Source organism: Sceloporus occidentalis, unplaced genomic scaffold (assembly GCF_023333645.1).
Source record: "Sceloporus occidentalis isolate IW3139 unplaced genomic scaffold, rSceOcc1.0.p SCAF_76, whole genome shotgun sequence".
NCBI classification, from domain to species: Eukaryota; Metazoa; Chordata; class Lepidosauria; order Squamata; family Phrynosomatidae; genus Sceloporus; species Sceloporus occidentalis.
The window spans coordinates 1,741,368-1,761,313 of record NW_028317056.1 but is presented as its reverse complement, the minus strand read 5'-3'; the positions used below and the strand labels follow the sequence as shown (position 1 = coordinate 1,761,313).

The following is a 19,946-nucleotide window of genomic DNA, read 5'->3' as shown; positions in this document are numbered from 1 at the left end:
ATAATTGATCATGTGATTTGGTTAATGGCGGCTCGCGTCCGCTCCCTGTGTTCGCTATTAGCCATGGCTGTGGATTTGATCTATACGCTGAGATGGTATGGCTGTGGATTTGATCTATACGCTGAGATGGTATGGCTGTGGATTTGATCTATACGCTGAGATGGTATGGCTGTGGATTTGATCTATACGCTGAGATGGTATGGCTGTGGATTTGATCTATACGCTGAGCTATGCACATGGCGGCTGAGGATCCCAGGCTGTATGTGTGTTATGCAGCCTCCCACCGGAGCTCTGGAGCTGTCAGTGCAGAGCACCTCCTCCCAGCACAGGGAGGGAAGGGTTGACTCCCAAAACAAAGCAGGATTAACCCCTTCTATGCCCGGTTCTCTCCCGACAGCACTTTCTCAGTGTGTCCGCTTACTCTACCCTATACAGTGTACAGTAACTCTCTAGTGTGTCAGCTGCCCCACATAGAGTTAACCCTTCACTGTACAGTCTACAACACCTGCCCAGTGTGTCGCCTAACCCTACCCTATATCACCCATGTGAAAAAGTAATTGCCCCCTAAACCTTTGTAACTAGTTGTGCCACCCTTGGCGACAACAGCTGCAATAAAATGTTTGTGACACCCGGCAGTGAGCTTCTGAGGAGAGATTTTGGCCCATTCTTCACGGCACAATTGCTTTAATTCATTGCAGGGTTTTTCGCGCATGAACTGCCATTTTAATGGTCCTGCCGCAGCATCTCAATCGGGCTTAAGTCAGGGCCTTGACTCCGTACAGTGAGCCGTACCTGCCCCATGTTTCAGCCGGCACTCACAGGGTTAAACTCTCCGCCGTACAGTGAGCGGTACCTGCCCAACGTTTCAGCCGGCACTCACGGGGTTAACTCTTCCCTGTACAGTGAGCGGTACCTGCCCCTGTGTCACCGGCCCCTCCCAGCAGGTAGCAGGGGCAGCTCCCTCCCTCTCCTCCCCTCCCCCTCCCCTCCCCTCCCCTACCTGTAGAGCAGGATCCCCAGTGTCTCTGTGATTACTTTCCTCCCAAACCTGCAGCCAGCACCCAGGGGACACCCAGCGCCTCAGCAGCACCCGCAGCACCCTCAGCCAGCGCAGGTTAGGAAGGTGCCCCAGCGCCCAGTCCTGGAACGTTTCTGCACCCGGAGGGCACTGCCAACATGAACTCCTTATTTAGAAAGCGAAACACGGGCAAATACAGCCCCAGCAACTCCGCTATCCAACCCAAAGTGTGAGTATTTACCCCTGTGCATGGTCTGGGGGGGTTACATTACCTAATTCTGGCTTGGGGGGTAAATATGTGTAAATATGCCACTGTGTACGATTTAACTCTGTGAGAGCCAGGGCAATCACAGCCACTAGGGCCCTCAGAGGGTTGTGTTGCGTAGACCCCCGATCTTTGCGTAGACCCCCGGGGGTAAAAGTTATATTTAATTTGGGGACTGCAGCTCTCATAAAATGAACAGACCACCGCCTGGCTGAGATTGATGGGAGTTGTAGTCAGAAGATCCATAAAATGATGGGCGAACGTGCATAGTTTATGTTACCCCAGCACCTGCCCCTACCTTTTTGTCCCACGGATGGATGCAGGTGTGGAGTATCTCCTCTACCATGGATGCCAGGGCACCTAATTTAACTGCCCCTTCTGCGCCCTTAATGCTGCCTGCTAGGCAGCAAGGGTTAAAGTACATCCGTATAGCTTGTGGGGTAACTGGCTGTACCCCGGGGTCCCAGTAATACCCCCCCTGCACGCGATGTGTTTATATAGGATGAATTTCTTGCGGTTGTTTTCTCAATGACTTTACGTGGTATTTATTTTTGTGGCGTAAATGGATTCCTGGGATCGCTTTTGGGTTATTATTCCTTTATTTACTGTGAACCCCAGCGTTGCCGTCGGTGTCTGGATACATTTCACAAATATCATTTGTTTGTTTGGGGAACGACTGACATCATTCAAGTTAACAAAAAGCCTAAATTTTAGGGTTGCATTTGTCCCCCTTCCGGGTTTCAGTAGTGTCCTTGGGCCCCTCCATACTCCATATTCCGGAGTGGTAGAGGGTAATACAGCGAGGGGATTAAACATGCGCGGGACAGACATACGGCTCCTGAATCTAAGACGAGACCAACGACTGATTAAGGTTTGAGTCGTTACAGCGGGAGAAACGGGCGACTAGACGGGTTCTTAGCGATTGTCGATATCTGCAGAATACTTTAAAACTGGAGATACTGGTACTCATCTGTTGTACTGGAGGGAATGTAGACTTGATATTCGTACTGTGGAAGATTCTTCTGGTTTCTATGGAAACACTTGTTAAGTAATCCTAAGAGGTGTGCAGGACGATGAATGGCTTGTAGGTGCGTCCCGGGGCAGCACGATGAGCATGGTCAGGGCCGGCCCGACAATGGAGCCGAGTGGGGCAACCGCTCCAGGCGGCGCTTTTGAAGGGGGGCACTTTGCCGCCCCAAGCCCTTTTTTTTTTTTTTTTTTTTTTTTAAAGCGAAAGAGAGAAAGGGGCGCCAAGTGGTTTTCGCTTACCAAGCTGTCAGTACCGCTCGGCACCCCTCTCTCTCTCCTCTGCGGCGAGTCTCCCTGTTCGGTCTCGGTGCCGGCTTGTAATGCCGAGTGCCGGAAGATTTCCTCATAGCCGGCACCGAGACCGAACAGGGAGACTCGCCGCAGGACTTCTGAAAGGTAAGTACAAGGGGGGGGGGACGGAGGGAGAGGAAGGGTAGATAATGGGGGGGGGGCGGCAGGGACGGAGGGAGAGGAAGGGTAGATAATGGGGGGGGGCGGCAGGGACGGAGGGAGAGGAAGGGTAGATAATGGGGGGGGCAGCAGGGACGGAGGGAGAGGAAGAGTAGATAAGGGGGGGGGCATTTTAAAAATCGCCCCAGGCGGCATTTTGCCTTGGGCCGGCCCTGAGCATGGTGACACCTTTCATACATTAAGAGGGTGGACTTCATATTTGGGAAGAACGTGGAAACCCCACCTGGTCTACAGCCAGGGTGGAGACTGATGGGTGATTCAGAATATTGGCAACGCGCGTATATTTGTGCTTTCGTCTCTTATATTTAGAACCTATCAGTGATTTTCAGGTTTTTCCTGATTGGTCGATCATTTTTTTTATCTTTTTTTTTAAGATAATTTTTATTTACTTTATAACCGGTGCAGGACTTGGACACGGATGGGTTAGATGTGGGCCCTGGTTTTTCTTTTTTTTTTTTTTAATTAAAATAAAAACCCTATAAAAAAAACTAAGAAGTTTGAATTTTTAAACATTTAGATACAAAATATGTGCAGATATTCGATAAAAAATGATAGAAAATATTGATTATTCTAAACATTTTTAGTGACTTATTTCAATACTTTTTTTTCAATAAAATGGGCATATTTTGGGATCAATGACCACCGTGATCCACAAAACTCCAAATGTTTGGTTTTTTTTTTCTGAATTTTGACAATGTGTAAATGGCCGGTCCACGCCCTCACTTTAAAGTCACCTAGAATGAATTATGAACGTGAAATTTAGTCACGGAGAACCAGTTTGAGAACCGGGTCTTTGCTTTTTATTAAGTTTACTGCATCAAGAACTTTAAAGCTCCATTTTTTAGGAAGAAGAAAACTTTATTAACCATTAATTAACCATTTTAACCAGAGTTCTAATTGGAGAAGTAGGCACAGTAGGACTCTGGTTGGGATTCCTGATTTCTGTAGAAAGTATTACTCAATATTTCACCCCAAATTCTGCATTTTTTCCACTGCATGCGACCCGAAACTGCTGGGTTTTAATCTTAAATTGACTTTTTTTCTGAATTCTTTTTTTTTTAAATACCTCCTGACCCATACTGACTATAAAGAAGAATTTCTTATCATAGATGGACATTATGGATCCCGCGGGGGATGGGTTTCAGAGGGCACAACGTCAATGGATGGAAGGAAGTTGTTTTCTGATCTCATCTGATTATTTTTTTGCCAGTGTGGATGACATCATGATTGGTGGTAACCGTGAGATCCTTGTGTTCTATATAAATGAAAGGCTTAAGTAACCTGCAGATACCCAAATGTCCTTGAAGATTCTACAAACGTGGGAGGCTGAAACTTAAATTGGATGCCGGATTTAGCTATAAATTATACGAGGCCGGCTCAGCCCTTCCTGTAGGAGAAGCTCCCCGTGGCCAGCCCTTCATAATGCAAACTAGGCGAGGAAGCATTGAGACTCCCATACCTTCCGGAGTTAGGAAATGCACCTTGTACAGGTTCTCCATGCTTCTACTGAAGGTCCAGTTTGGGAGTGGGTGGGGGGGCACTTTATGATGGGGGATTCCATAAAGGAAGAACACTACAGAGCTACAATGTATCAAACCAGGGGTTACAGTTTTGGGGGGAATCTGTTGGTCCTCTTGTCCTCTAATACTTTTTTCAGGGTTTTTTTATACACACCCCAAAATAATTCTTTTATTTCTAGGCGACTATAGTTAGAAGAGTCTGTGGCTGCCAGCCCTGACAAGGAGCTCTTCTTTCTCCTCCGCGTCTTTGGGTTCAGATATTCCTTTGCAGGAATAAAAGGTTCTTTTGTCTCGGAAATAATATTTTGCCAAAAGGATACTCACGTTTGTTTTCATGTCGTTCGCGGGATTAGAGACAGAGCGTTGTTAGCGTCCTTGTCATTCAGAGAGGTTATAGAGATACCGTCGCAATGACACCTTATATCAACCAACGGAGAGTACACTATATGATTAAATATAGAAAAGGTTTATTTAGTAAATCAATAGTCTGAGCCAGTTCTAAAAAAGATCATTATATATATATATATATATATATATTATAAATATTATATATAATATAGGAAGAGGTTTTCAGGTGCACCATGGGATAAAGTACAAGCAACAGGTAACCAAAATCTGCGATTAAAGTATCGTAAAGAATGTAGAATTGTTTTATAGTTCATATAATTTTAGGGGTGTGAAAGATTTTTTTGTTCTTCTTTTTAATCACTGATATTGCCCCCAAATCGACTTTCTTTTTTTTTCTTCGTATACTGTTTTTGGTTTTAACCCTTTAGTACCAGAGGCCAAATTTTCACCAATTTTAATACCTTTTCGCAGTCTTCTCACGTTGATCTACAATCTGTCCTCGTGCGCCAAGGTGGGTTATTTAATCATAAAACCCATTGTTCATTGATTATGAAATATGATGATTGGCTGATGGGGTCAGAGGTCAAAGAACTGTATTAAAGTCGATATATGTTGAGGATACAAAGTTTCTCACCATTTATCAGCGTTTAGTAAATCAGAGCCTTGCGGTTGTCATGTTGAAAGTAATTGTTTCATCCGATCTTATTCTGGAACTTTCTAAATGAGTGAACCTTAAGATATTAACCCTTTAACAGTTGTGAAGAGAGTTGCCCATGAATGCATTTTTGGGCTGAAATCCTGGGTTTGTAACAATTAGATCCGGTCCAGAAAGGATAGGCTGGATGTTCCAAAATTCCTTACAAATGTTTTTCCATTAGAAGGAGACCTGGGATGGGTCTCGGCCGTCAGATAACTGAGGGTGGTCTCGGCTGTCCGATAACGGAGGGTGCGGATAGTCGGACCCTGACCTGGGTCATCGAAAACATGGGGGGGATGCTGGCGAGATTATTTCAGTGGGAGGGTTATTGGAAAGAATTTATTGAATATATCAATGTATCTGCGCTGCAGTCATCTATTGGGGTTTAGACCAGCGATGAAATACCTTAATTCAAATTATTTTTAATAGAGCTCAAAAAAAAGGACGAGCTACACGCCTGAATATTAAGAGATTCCTCTCATTTACTTACATTTGAAGCTGAATTCTGATCATATTTTATATAAACGTCAATCGAAATATTTCAGACGCAAGAGGGTAAAAAATGTGAAGTATTTAAAAGAGTGGATCCAGTGTCAAGTGTATAAAACACGCTAGTACCCAGCATGCACCTGGCCTCCTCCTCCTGATTGGCTGATCAACCTGTTGATTTTTAAATATTGGTAACTTTGTTATAACGTATACAGGGCTCAGGATACAGTATCGCGTTATATCAGCGCCATGAGCATTAATACGTCTACGGCTCTTATCTCTCCGGCCCTCCAGAATACATCTCTATCAGGCGGACAGGAGGGGCATTCTTCTAATTACCCCACGCCGTACATCTCTGCACGATCCTGGATACTTTTTCATATACTTGGCCCTGTTGACCTAAACATTCTTTATTCTTAAAGTTATGGAATGTGCTTCATAATCAAAAACGTACGGGAATAAATATACAGGAGAAGCTGCCACTAACACTTTGATTTAACAGGGAGTCGTGAACAGAAAACACTACAGCTGCATATCAGCCGTTTGTATGATTCTCGCTCTGTTATCTGAGCCCCGATCTACTAAACACCCCGACTCCTTATCATACTGCCTGTGGGGAACAATAGAATGGCTCAGTCTTAATCACCCAGCAGACACTGTGACTAATAAAAGTCTATGGAGGAACAGACTTCATTAGCATTGCCATAAAGCATCAGCTCAGTGTGGTGTTTGAGCCGGGAAAGTCACCCAAAATATCACACGACTGCCAGCAACGGCGGCTCCAGGTCTGCAGATAAAGGGAGTTTATCACAATTATTGTTATTATTATTGTAATTATTTTGCTAATATTGCAGACTGGGGGAGTAACGTGAGAAGTTAAACCTGATCGCCGGGCTTTTTCACGCACACACCCATGTACCCCTCTGCCCGGCAGCACATTTTGCTGCTTTTGGTGACATCTCCCAGTGGGTGCGGCGACAAATTCTGCGCATTCTGAGAATTTTTGCGTCTCGGGTTGACTCACCCTGCGCTCTGCAACGTTGTCTCGCCTGGATAAATCTAGTGCAAACATAACACGACAGCGAAGCGGGGGCCGTACCCGGGACCTTCAGGGATTCTCCTTGTAATTAATTATTTTTTTGGTTCAATAACCATCTTAGACATTATGGATTTTAAGTAAATAAACACATTATTTTTCCAGATAAAATGTTCCTGGAGACAATGGGAAAATATAAATATGTAAGCTATTTGTTGGCTGAAATTATAAATTAACTTGAGGTCATAAAGTATGAGTTTTACGTAAATGTATAGGTTCCCTGCCACGAAGGGGGGCGTATTTAAGGGATGCCCGCCGTATATGGATTTAGACACATTAGCCCACCTTGGGTTATTTCATGCGCTGTATTCACTATTCCGTGCACAGCCTCCCCTGGATTTGGAACATCATGCCCCAGAAACACCCATAGACCCAAACCGGACGGGTGCCTTGAGATAATTTCTGCCTGAGGGTCCCGTAGGACCCTCATTTCTATCATTTTAAAAAGACTTACTGTCTTGTGAGCCACTTACTATCAGCCTCTTCTGATGGCTGCCCAATTTGTGTTACGAGATTGGGCAGGGTGAGGGGTCATAAATGGTCATAGAAGGGGCACTTTTTTGGGGATGTGTGGTTGGAGACTTGGCTGGGCCGGGGTTATTTGTGTAACTGAGTGGGGCATTTAGAAGATGTTGTTTACTTTTTAAGCCCTTTCCTGGTTTTTCCTATATATATTGTCAGGGCTTTAAGAGCCATAGAACCCTGCGATACCCTCATACCCATCAAACATTCTGACCTCCTAGAAAGAGGGGCATCCGGGGAGGGGAGAGGGGTATTGGAGCAGGAAAGAGTGGCATAGGGGAGGGCATTAGGGAAGGAAAGGGGGCACAGGAATTAAGGACCCATACAGGGATACTTGGGAGGCACTTAGAGGGTATTTCAATTTCATGTGACAGAGAAGACAAACCAGTAGTGCAGGTTGGGTTGCCAGAGGGGTTTTGCTAAACTACTGGGCATCAATAATCAGTGTTTGTCACCAAGGGCTTGTGGCTACAAGGAGAAATGCACGTGCCAATTGGAATGGACAAACTGGTCAGTTACTGGACTTTCCAGTATAAGACTGGACCCCTGAATCGGGAAGGAGCCCTGCTCGTACGCTAATGGTGATGTGTAGTATGTGCGCAGAATTTATTATTTGTGCAGGGGTAATACAAGCCGTACATGAGCCAACCAATGGCCCCAATGGCCCTCGATCCTGGACCATGATGTCTGACCCCGGAGGGTATGCTGTAGTTACGTGATATGATGTGTTTACCATCTTGTGACCTTGTGACCTGCCCTGACCTTCGGGGTGAACAAGTCCTAAAGGGAACCATGGTTAGTTAAACTGGACAATGCAGTAATTCCAGTAAGAAGAATACAATGCACTCATAGGGCTGTCCAAGATGATCCTAGAGCTGGACCAATGTCCTGGAAAAAAATTCTTATTGATTCCATGTCTTTTTCCGCCCCCCCCCCCATCCTTCAATATACGTAAAACTTAAATCTGCATAAATTGAGATAAAGCTTAGCTCTTCCAGTGACTAAAATAGCAGGTTGTAGAGTTTATTATGTTTTTGCAGTCTAACCGGAATGTTTGCAAATAATGATTCATACGTAGCTCTGGGAAATGTTATAAAATCTTATTTATAAAACTTTACATAAAAAAACACATTTCTTAGTCTATACTCGAAACTAATCTATCAAACGGAACTTAAATGGCGACTCCGCAAATGTTATTACAAATAACTACGCATTTAATTAGTGTAATTAAATGATTATAACATATTATATTAATTTAATTACTAGGTAATACATTTTCATTGCAACATGTTTAAAGATTCTTAAAAATGGCACTTGGCGGCAAAGAAGAAAATGTTCAAATATATAATTTATTTTACTTATTTAATTATTATTTTTAATCATTTAATTTAGATGTATGCTTATTATTATTATTATTTGCAATAATATATTAAATGCCATAATTAATTATTCTAATTATTATTATAATTAATTATAAATTACTGAACGTAGCGACGTTGCCCACTTATTACTAAATGACAGATGCCTTTAAAGGTCAAATTATAATAAGAATGTCTTTTAAACATGCGCCACTCCCAATATAGTGATATTAGCCTTGACCCCTCCTTATGAAATCCCTTGTCTAATTTTTATGACATCCGTCCCCTCTCGAGGAGCTTCTGACGGTTAAATGGGTTTTTATAGGCGCTGTTAAGATTAAAGTGATTAATCTGGGATCGACTTCTCTGGTCTCTCAGGCTCTAGATTAAAGCTCTGATGTGTAGCTCTGGGATTGACTCTTTCGGCCTATCCTCTAGGATATATTGATTAATTTTCTAATGAATAATTAGATAAGAATAAGAGATGTTTATTTTATTTAAATAATTGCAGTACTATTGCTGGTTACGTGTAATGATTAATTCCAAATACATTTATGAATAATGAGGATAATAACAAACAAACAAAAAAAACCACGAAAATAGTATAATTCAGGCTTTTTATTGACTGTGTGGACTTTGGGCTTCTTGAACAAATCATTTAAATACTTGTTGTGCTTTCGGGCGACATAGAGGTTTCCCCATTATCTGGACACGTCTGCGTAATGTCATTACCGGCCTTTTCTGTTTTAGGAGGGCATTTTTCCTGTTATTTCCGGTTATTGGTGAAATCGAGGGTTAGCCTCATCAGAGTTGGTGGAACAGCGGCTTTAATTGATGAGTTAATATATTTTTTATCACAGTAAATTGGAAAAAAACGCATTTGGGACAAAAAAGGTAACTTTAAAAAAAAAATTCTAAATCAAGGATTACAGCGACAAAAAAGAAATGTATTTTTCAATCGGAAAGGAGTGTCCATGCTCGTCGCCTTAAATCAAAGGAAATGTGACAGCAGGGTCAAAAAAATAAACTTTATTAATGCTTGGATGATACATTGTATCTGCCGCCAACGCCCTGCTCTACAAGATTATCCGGTGAAGAGGATCTGAATTATAGATGAGATCCGCACCATGCAGAATATTTCACACGTCGTTTACATGACGACCTGTAGTCGGTGGTTTAAATATTTCTGCGTTGGTCTCGTCTTAGATTCAGGAGCCGTATGTCTATCCCATGCATGTTTAATACCCTCACTGTATTACCCTCTACCACTTCTGCTGGGAGGCTGTTCCGCTTATCAACCACCCTCTCAGTAAAGTAAAACTTCCTTCCGTTCCATCTCAGTCTCTGACCCTCTAGTGTTAGATTCGGGTCTCTTGTTGTAACTTTTCTCTTTCTCTGAAATAAACTTCCCTCCCGTACTTTGTTCACATTCACAGAAATAAAAGGGTGCTCCCTAACTCCAAGAGCTAACACTCTTCACCCAGGAGAGGTTTTGCTCTATACCTGCTAAGTATTCATTTACCAGAAGGCTCTTATACAGAAATAAATACTCATTTTTATCTGATGAAGTCGTTTCCTTCCAAATCAGAAAATATATTGTTAAAATCCTCTCATGCCCCCTTATACTGCCCGGGGGTCTACCATTCTACAGATCGCCAATAAAACGGACTGGTCTGCGCAGGACCAAGTTACCATTAGACTCTTTTATAGTGCCAGTAATGCTGGCTTTGGACAGTTTTCTCCGTAGGAAACTGATGCATGTGGGGAGCCATTTTTTGTGTGTAAGACACGCCCACTTCCTCTCTCTGGTCAGAGCACCACACATGGATGTTCCTTGGTGATATCTTTGACCAAACATAGGGCCCAAGTGTCATTTTTAAAGTCCCATCCACAAACCGAGGTATAAATACTATGAGGAAGTAGTATTATTACATCAGCATAGACTTAGATAACAGGCGTTAAACATTTCCAGAGGACAGCGAGAAGATATGAGCAATTTTAAAATGTGTAAAAGAGAGTAAATTACAATCCAAAGCAAATATTTGGGCTGGGAATGACTTCGTGGGAATTGCCCATCGTTTCATGGCAACAAAAGAAATAGAGGTACCAAAAACATTCCCACCGAGTTCAGGCTTTTCCTTCCTGTTTACGGAACTTTGGGATTAATGAGGCGTTTATTGGTGAGGACATGGGATTTTATGCCTCGTTAACGTTTATTGGTCTTTCTTATGCTATTCTGTTGAGAGGACTTTGTGAAGACAGGAAGGTATCGGGGGAAGCGTTGGTATAAAGTGGGGACTATTTCAGTTCAAACCATTTTTTTTAAAAGAATTTTGGTGAATTCTGACTCCGGGTCTTTACTGAAAAACTCCGGGTTGCGGGAGCGGCGTTGTGGAATCTCCAGAAGAGAAGGCCCCGGGTAGCTGGAACCTGACTGTTCCCAGTAATGGGAACTGGAGGACTGATGGCCTTCTTGGGTGACCAGGCCCCCCGGTGTGCCGCTGCTCAAAGGAGATCTCTGATTTTCCCAAACCGGTCCATTTACACTATGGAGTCTGTGTCATAGACTGTATTGAAAGGCTTTGTGCTGCTTGAAGTTACGGAGAGCTGGGATAAACTTTCAGAACCTCAGAGGTCTATCTGGAGAACCTCTAACTTTACATTTTAATCTATGTTGGCCAAACACAATGTATCAACTCTGACAAAAGACTCCATTTTCCAGATAGAGAAAGCTAACGTTGACCGATACAGTCCTCTCCAAGGGTTTGATGTATCGCAGAGTCACATTCTTTTTACCTTTTATCTGAGACAACTTGAAACCTTCTCCAAAACTATAACTTGTTGCATCTCTTTAACCGAATCTGTGCAATAATTCAGAGCTGTCCGTCATACACAATGGAGAAAAATAAAAAAGAAACAAGTTCTGGGTTTGTGCCTCGGGTGGAAGTCTATCCTTAACCTCCAGCTGAATTATTGGCCTTTCGACGACCACCATGGCGTAGCTTAAGTGGGTTTGTTTAAGGAACGTGAAGCTGGGAGATCCGGTGACCTCACCTTCGACAATCGTGAATATGTGTCAGGCATAAATTAAAAGCTAAAATATTTATAAAGAATTCATCCAACAGGCTCCGACCTGCCTGGGATAATACGATTTCCCTTTGAGGAGTCTTCGCAGGGATAAGATTTCCTACACGCGACTTCTTCTACCTTAATCGTGGCACCTCAACTGGCCATCAGGGTGGGAAGCTAGAGAAACACCACCAGAACAGGAGACCTCCAAGCCACAACCTGATGGCATCAACTGGAGACTCCGCTTGGGTCTTCCGAGACAGTTGATGTCATATTGTTTCGATATTGTGCCAGGGAGTTCCTTGAGTTGGCCAAAGGAAGGAGGCCCATGTCTGCTAAACCTTGACTGATCCTATCTAGGCAATGAAAGGTGTTGACTCTAATCTGGTTTATCGATGTGTTTCCTGGAGTAAGAAGTCCGGATCACGTCTGCAGTAAAAAGTATGAGAACACCACCGATGCACAATTAGGAGGCAGGGTGACCTCTTTGTAAAAGCTCTGCAAAAGCCCAAAAGTTAAAAACTTGCAACAAATTATATGTAGCAACAGATATTTGCAATGCAACATTTATGACATACAGTGATTCCTATTGGTCGTCGGGACACTTTGATGTCACACCAACCAATAGAAAGTAAGGTCGAGGGTAACAGTAATACATCAGAGACAGCTGCTCAAGAACTGGGTGAAAATACATTTAAAAAACATGTTTTTTTTTCTCATTTTTTAACATTTTTCTGTCTCCGTGACAGTTACCCTGCTCGTTGTCTGTGTCCCAGCAAGCAGCAAAGCTTGGATAAGTTAGAACAAAACCCTCGGAATGGGCCAGGAGTCAGGATGGCCTCGGGATCCTCCGAGATTCTTCTGCACCTTTTTCAAAAATGAAGAGAAATATCTAAACTTTTTATTTTTAACCAAACGTGGAAATATTTCCCCCCCGGGAACTTTTGAAAGTTTTGCATTTGGTTACGAGAAGACAGGCGGTATTTTGCAAGTCTATGCGTGTTTAGCAGCCTGAAAGGGTTAACACAGGTGCGACGGGACTTTGGCACCCGCAGGGGTTTAAAGCCTCAGATGGTTGGTAACTACATACCCCCCAACTGTCAGAATGACTTCTCTTGCATTGATCAAAAATCACCAAGAATTTGCTGTAATGTATCCAGATAAAATGTATCTAATAGTCGCTCGTTTCTCCTGCTGTAAAGACTCAAACCTTAATCAGTCGTTGGTCTCGTCTTAGATTCAGGAGCCGTATGTCTATCCCATGCATGTTTAATACCCTCACTGTATTACCCTCTACCACTTCTGCTGGGAGGCTGTTCCACTTATCTACCACTCTTCCGGTAAAGTGTCTATCTCCTAATCGTATCTCTATAACTTATGAGAATATCATTGATTGATAATTAAGAGGGTGACCTCTTTGTAAAAGCTCTGCGGAAGCAAAGACATCAGAACAGAACAAGCACGGGGAAATCTGGCCCAGGTCACAAAGAATGAGTTTTAATGATGAGTTCCTAAAAAAAAAAAAGTCGCTTTGAGATGCGGGACTGTTGGCACGTAATGGGGAGATCTTATAATCATAGAGAACGTAGGAAGGTGGATTTCGTTTTACTTCAGAGATTTAGCACTTTGGCAGCAGAATTGTCCATCGTGGTCCGGCATTTACAGACAAGGCTCAAGGTCACCGGCCGAGCCAGGAGATTTCCACATCTGTGACTCCAAGCATCCTTTATACAGTAATAACCCTGGCACTGTATATAGTAATAACCCCCCCGCTGTATACAGTAATATAACCCCCAGTGCTGTATACAGTAATAACCCCCAGCACTGTATACAGTAATATAACCCCCAGCGCTGTATACAGTAATATAACCCCCCCAGCGCTGTATACAGTAATAACCCCCAGCGCTGTATACAGTAATATAACCCCCAGCGCTGTATACAGTAATATAACCCCCAGCGCTGTATACAGTAATAACCCCCAGCACTGTATACAGTAATATAACCCCCAGCGCTGTATACAGTAATATAACCCCCCCAGCGCTGTATACAGTAATATAACCCCCAGCGCTGTATACAGTAATATAACCCCCAGCGCTGTATACAGTAATAACCCCCAGCGCTGTATACAGTAATATAACCCCCAGCGCTGTATACAGTAATATAACCCCCAGCACTGTATACAGTAATATAACCCCCCAGCACTGTATACAGTAATAACCCCCAGAGCTGTATACAGTAATAACCCCCAGAGCTGTATACAGTAATATAACCTCCAGCACTGTATACAGTAATATAACCCCCCAGCGCTGTATACAGTAATATAACCCCCCAGCGCTGTATACAGTAATAACCCCCAGAGCTGTATACAGTAATATAACCCCCCAGCACTGTATACAGTAATAACCCCCAGCGCTGTATACAGTAATATAACCCCCAGCGCTGTATACAGTAATATAACCCCCCAGGAAGTTTGTTGCTTCGTAGACTTTAATTAGCCAGAGAGTCTGGCTGGGTGATTAAGACCGAGCCATTCTATTGTTCCCCCACAGGCAGTATGATAAGGACTCGCGGTGTTTAGTAGATCGGGGCTCAGATAACAGAGCGAGAATCATACAAACGGCTGATATGCAGCTGTAGTGTTTTCTGATAAATCAGGGTATTTGTTTCTCCTATATATTTATTCTCATACGTTTTTGATTATTCCGTAACGAACAGCGAATATGCATCTGCCTAAAAACATTATATTTTAGGGCAAACACATTACCCCTATTCCCAGATTCTCAGGAGAGAATCTTATGGTTGATATCCCTGCTTGAATGCAGGTGACTCAATTAAGTGTAACGTTAAATAATAAAAAGTCAAGGTTTCCATGACGACCAGTATTAGAGCCGTTTGGTTAACACACTCGTCGAGTCGCTACATAGAATCTTCACAGTAGGCCATTAAAGGGTTAATATTTTAAAAGTCTCAGTTGCCTGTTACCCAAAAGAGCCCTCGGAGGGGGAGAATTAAAGGTCCGCTGTGAATGACGGCTGCTTTGGGGGCAAATCTACCACACGGCGGAGGTGAAAGAAACTTCATTAGGGTAAACGGGGTTGGGGTAGGCGGCTGTGAAGCTTCAGAGAGGCTCCAGCGAGGCCAACGTGCTAACTGAGGGTGCTGAGAGCTGGAGTGCCCTTGGCACTGGGTCTGCAGCGTAACAATAGCCCCTGGGGTAAGAAGCAATTCCAGGCCTGGGGGAGGAGGGGGGAGCTGGTGCCCCCCCCACCCAGCACATCATTAAATAAATGGTGTTCCCTCTAAGGTGACTCAGCCCTGAAGGAATAAACTGTGTAAAAAGCGTATGTTACACGGGATATACACGCGTGTGTGGGGTGCTCATGCAAGGCGTGTTTACAGCAGACGAAGGCTCCGGGGTGGCACCGTTGGCTGTTCAGACCGTGGAAATAACAAGGGTGATGCCGAGCGTGCCGGCCAAAGCGAGCGGCTCTCATCCCATCTGGCTGAAACTCACAAATAGTTTAGAAAGTAATACAAAAGGCGGCGGTGAGTCAGCGGCTAATGAGCTGGCGAAGCGCCCGGCCCCGCAGCAGGCTCCTGGCACCGGGCCCCGTCCCGGAGAGCTCCCAGCCCAGGGGTGGGAAGGATAGAGGAGAGGAGAACATGTTCTGCCTGGCTGACGTTAGCTCTCCTTCTCTCTCCTTCTCCAGCGTCTCCAGCAAGGAGCTTTCGGAGCTCATCGAGAGGCTGCAGAAGAATGCCGACCAGGTGGAGCGCAACGTGGTGGAGACCGACTCCAAGCTGCAGAAGGTACCCGGGGTGGGTGGGTGGAGTGGACACCGGGGCGGCTTCCCAGCGTCAGGGTCCCGGAATAAAACTCCATGGGCTCTTAATGTCAGTTTAATGTGTTTTAGAAGCTCACAAACTGAGACAGGGAGGGTAAAGGGGCTCCAGAGGGATGACAGGAACACCTGAGACAAAGCAGGTGCACCTCAATGCTGTCCTGATTTTGAACTATATGTTTGTTCCATAGGAAGATGTTAACGCTCTGAGGTTTATGTGTGATGGGCGTTAATGCACCTGCTGGGAGGGGCTTAATACGCCTGGGGAAGGAGCTGGATGTACCCATAGGGAGTGGCCTAATGCACCTGCAGGGAGGGGCTTGGTGTGCCCATAGGGAGTGGCCTAATGCACCTACAGGGAGGGGCTTGGTGTACCCATAGGGAGTGGCCTAATGCACCTGCAGGAAGGGGCCTGGTGTACCCAGATTACATCCTATACCGATGCGTTTCTAGGAGGAACCTGGAATAAATTATTATTTCTGGGAAGAAGGGGTTAATGTCCTGATCCGAACGGATCCAGTATTAAAGGAGTGTTATTTACTATTCATATCTAATGTTTTTTTCAGGATGTGGATAAAATTCTCGCCTCTCAGCCTGTGATTTATAAGGATCAGACGTCTCACACCATGACGGAGTCCGAGAGACTGATAGTGGTGCTGGAGACGGACGCGATTCTAGCTAGTCAGCTGAACCACCCACAGGCAGCCATGATATCAGAGGAGTGAGTATCTCACCTTATACAACTGTGTTCTATATAATATATAATATGAGGAATATACAGGATATAACGGGTTATAAGGACGGGATGAGTTATACGGGGGAGAGTATAAGATATATAATATAAGGAATATACAGGGATATAACGGGTTATAAGGACGGGATTAGTTATACGGCCGGAGAGTATATAATATATAATATGAGGAATATACAGGGATATAACGGGTTATAAAGACGGGATTAGTTATACGGGCGGAGAGTATAATATATAATATGAGGAATATACAGGGACATAACGGGTTATAAGGACGGGATTAGTTATACGGCCGGAGAGTATATAATATATAATATGAGGAATATACAGGATATATAACGGGTTATAAGGACGGGATTAGTTATACGACCGGAGAGTATATAATATATAATATGAGGAATATACAGGGATATAACGGGTTATAAGGACAGGATTAGTTATACGGGGGGGAGAGTATATAATATATAATATGTGGAATATACTGGGATATAACAGGTTATAAGGATTTAGTGAATGCAGATAAAAGGACATACAAATCCCTCCTTTACAAAAATAGCCGGTATGCAGACACTTGATCCGAAGCAGGTGGGATCACACTGGCCCTGAGCGGCCGGACTTTTTGTCCGGTCAGCTGAACATATTACAGCCTCATTTATTACATCTTCTCAATAAATATATATATATATATATATATATATATATATATATATATATATATATATATATATATATATATACACTAACTATATATATTGCCACAGAAAAAAAATCGCACAAAAAAGACATGCTGGTAACTGTTACCGGAATCTGCCAACATTCTATAAATAAACTGAAATAGTAAAAATAAAAAAAGTGATAAAAGACCAAAACGTAAATGAAATCCAGGAGATCGGACACTAGCAGGCGCAGCTCTCTAGAGGGGCTGAACGGGAGGCCACCTTCGGAAGCGCGGAAGGAGACCTGTATGGAATTTATTCTAGACTTGGCCGTATCTGAAGTCCACTTAAAACCCCAAAAAACACCACTTTTGAGCCATTAATTCTTGTTTTTGTGTTCTCAAAATTAAGTCCTAGACTCGTTCTTGGAGGACACGTGTCATGGGAACCCATGGAGTCTTTTTATTGGGCCGACTTAGAAAGAGATGTAAAATTTGATGAGCTTTCGGGATTCTTTCTCCGTGTCCTCTCTTCATAACGATCTTCTGTCCTCGTTTCAGTATCCGGCAGCTGAAGGAACGTCTTGGTAATCAGAAGAAGAAGCACGAGCAGATTTACAATCAAACAGCCCCAGCAGGACAAGTTCCCAAAGTCAACTGGAGCAACGTCATCGACGATAAGATGGTAGGAGCCGGGTCGGAAAAGCAGCCCTGGAAACATTTGGAGAGCAGCCTCATATATACCCACGCGCACCCCTTATACACACCCGAGTCACACTATGTGCCGTACAAATAACTATAAAACATTCTTTTTATCGCATTATTTGTATTAAAATGCCAGAAAGCACAAGTGTTAAAAGGCCCTAATAAATGAAATGCATTAAATATAACGGAAACTGCAAAAATTTTTAGATGAAAAAGTTCCATTTTATTCAGATTTCAGATACATTATTCATTTGTTTTTTTTTTCATGGTGGTCCGCCAGTATGTTTAAGTAAAAGGTCCTCTCTTTAGGGGGGAAGGACCGCGAAACCAACGGTAATTACGAAATCCGTTCTTACAACTAAATCGGGTTTCACCCTGAAAGTTTCTGCGATGAATCCTTTGTGATAAGAAATGCAGATTGAAATATTAATTAATTCATGTAAATGATTTTTTTTTCATATCAAAGAAAAGCTGTGATTGAGAAAAATATATATTTTTTTGTTTTATTTACTTTTATTTGCCAACCTGCCTTTTAACCCCCTATATGCCTCTCTGTCTCATGATATGTCTTTTAACCCCCTATATGCCACTCTGCCTCCAGAAATGCCTTATACCCCCTATATGCCACTCTTGCATATCATGGGGCAGAGTGACATATAGGGGGGGCGGGTATAAGGCATTTCTGGAGGCAGAGTGGCATAAAGGGGGTTAAAAGGCATATCATGGGGCACTCTGCCTCCAGAAAAGCCTTATACCCCCAATAACCCCCCCCCCCGACTTACCACTGCTTCTGACTCCCTGGTGTCTGGTGGGGGCCAGGGGTGTTCATGAAACATGAAATTAAAGTGGCCGGTGGGCCAGTCCGGCCCTGGGTAGGACCTTCCGTGCCGGTCGTTGTTTGTCTTTAGAACGTCGGCGGTGGGGGGGTTCCTTGACTTTTTTTTTTTTTTTAAAGTATAATTAATTGAATGACTTTTGCAGGATCTGCTTAGCAAGCAAGGCTTCGCCACGGACCTTCCGAACCTGGAGAATCAGATTGAGGAGCACAACCTCTTTCACAACGAAGTCAAAGCCATCGGGGATCACGTGAACAAGGACAACGACAAGGTCAGGCAGGGCTGGCCCTGCGTCATGTATAATAAATGTAAAAGTCATCTCGGGGATTATCCCTTTTAACAAGGAAAGAGAAATTCTACCCGGACCCCAAATATATCCGTTTATCCGTTTATCTTTTCTTACAGGATTATATCAGCGGCCTGCAGGTCAAGTACCAGAAACTTTTGGTGAGTAATTACCCCCCCGTTACTCCTGTCTCCAAAGTAAAGGAACCCCTGTCTGCAGAGTAACGTGCCCCCCCCGGTACTGGTGTCTGCAGAGTAACTCCCCCCCCCCGGGTACTGGTGTCTGCAGCGTAACTCCCCCCCCCGGTACTGGTGTCTGCAGAGTAACGTGCCCCCCCCCGGTACTGGTGTCTGCAGAGTAACTCCCCCCCGGTACTGGTGTCTGCAGAGTAACTCCCCCCCCGGGTACTGGTGTCTGCAGAGTAACGTGCCCCCCGGGTACTGGTGTCTGCAGAGTAACGTGCCCCCCCCCCGGTACTGGTGTCTGCAGTGTAACGTGCCCCCCGATACTCATGTCTGTCTTTTGCTTGCGCCCGCAGTCTGCGTCCCAGAAGCGCCAGCGCGACCTGAGTACCCTGCAGGATTACATGCAGCGCTGCACCAACGAGCTCTACTGGCTGGATCAGCAGGAGAAGGAGAGGATGGAGTACGACTGGAGCGACCGCAACACCGACTACATCAGCCGCCGCCGGCAGTACGAGGTGCGTAAGTCTGAGCAGGCGCTCACCTCGACACAACTCAACTAAGTCAACTCAAAGAGCAACTCAGCGATCCACAACAAGTACAGAGAGACTGCTGAGTTGAAATCTGAATCTGCCATCGACTCGGGGCGCGTTGCCTCTGACAATACTCCAATAAAATTAGAATCTAAAACTAGAGGGTCAGAGGCTGAGATGGAACGGAAGGAAGATTGACTTTACTGAGAGGGCGGTGAATAAGTGGAACAGCCTCCCAGCAGAGGTGGTAGAGGGTAATACAGTGAGGGTATTA

General features: G+C 44.1%; 1 protein-coding gene across 1 annotated transcript in view; it reads left to right on the top strand.

Annotated features, from left to right (window-relative positions):
• Positions 1 to 799: 799 nt before the first annotated feature.
• The window catches only part of LOC149285736 (periplakin-like), a 29,288-nt gene continuing 10,141 nt past the window's right edge, over positions 800 to 19,946 (top strand). The window contains exons 1-8 of the mRNA XM_089494824.1: positions 800 to 909; positions 1,055 to 1,114; positions 15,593 to 15,692; positions 16,291 to 16,445; positions 17,692 to 17,815; positions 18,817 to 18,942; positions 19,077 to 19,118; positions 19,496 to 19,657. Coding sequence (XP_089350950.1) covers positions 800 to 909; positions 1,055 to 1,114; positions 15,593 to 15,692; positions 16,291 to 16,445; positions 17,692 to 17,815; positions 18,817 to 18,942; positions 19,077 to 19,118; positions 19,496 to 19,657 — 879 coding nt within the window. The remainder of the gene's footprint in view (positions 910 to 1,054; positions 1,115 to 15,592; positions 15,693 to 16,290; positions 16,446 to 17,691; positions 17,816 to 18,816; positions 18,943 to 19,076; positions 19,119 to 19,495; positions 19,658 to 19,946) is intronic.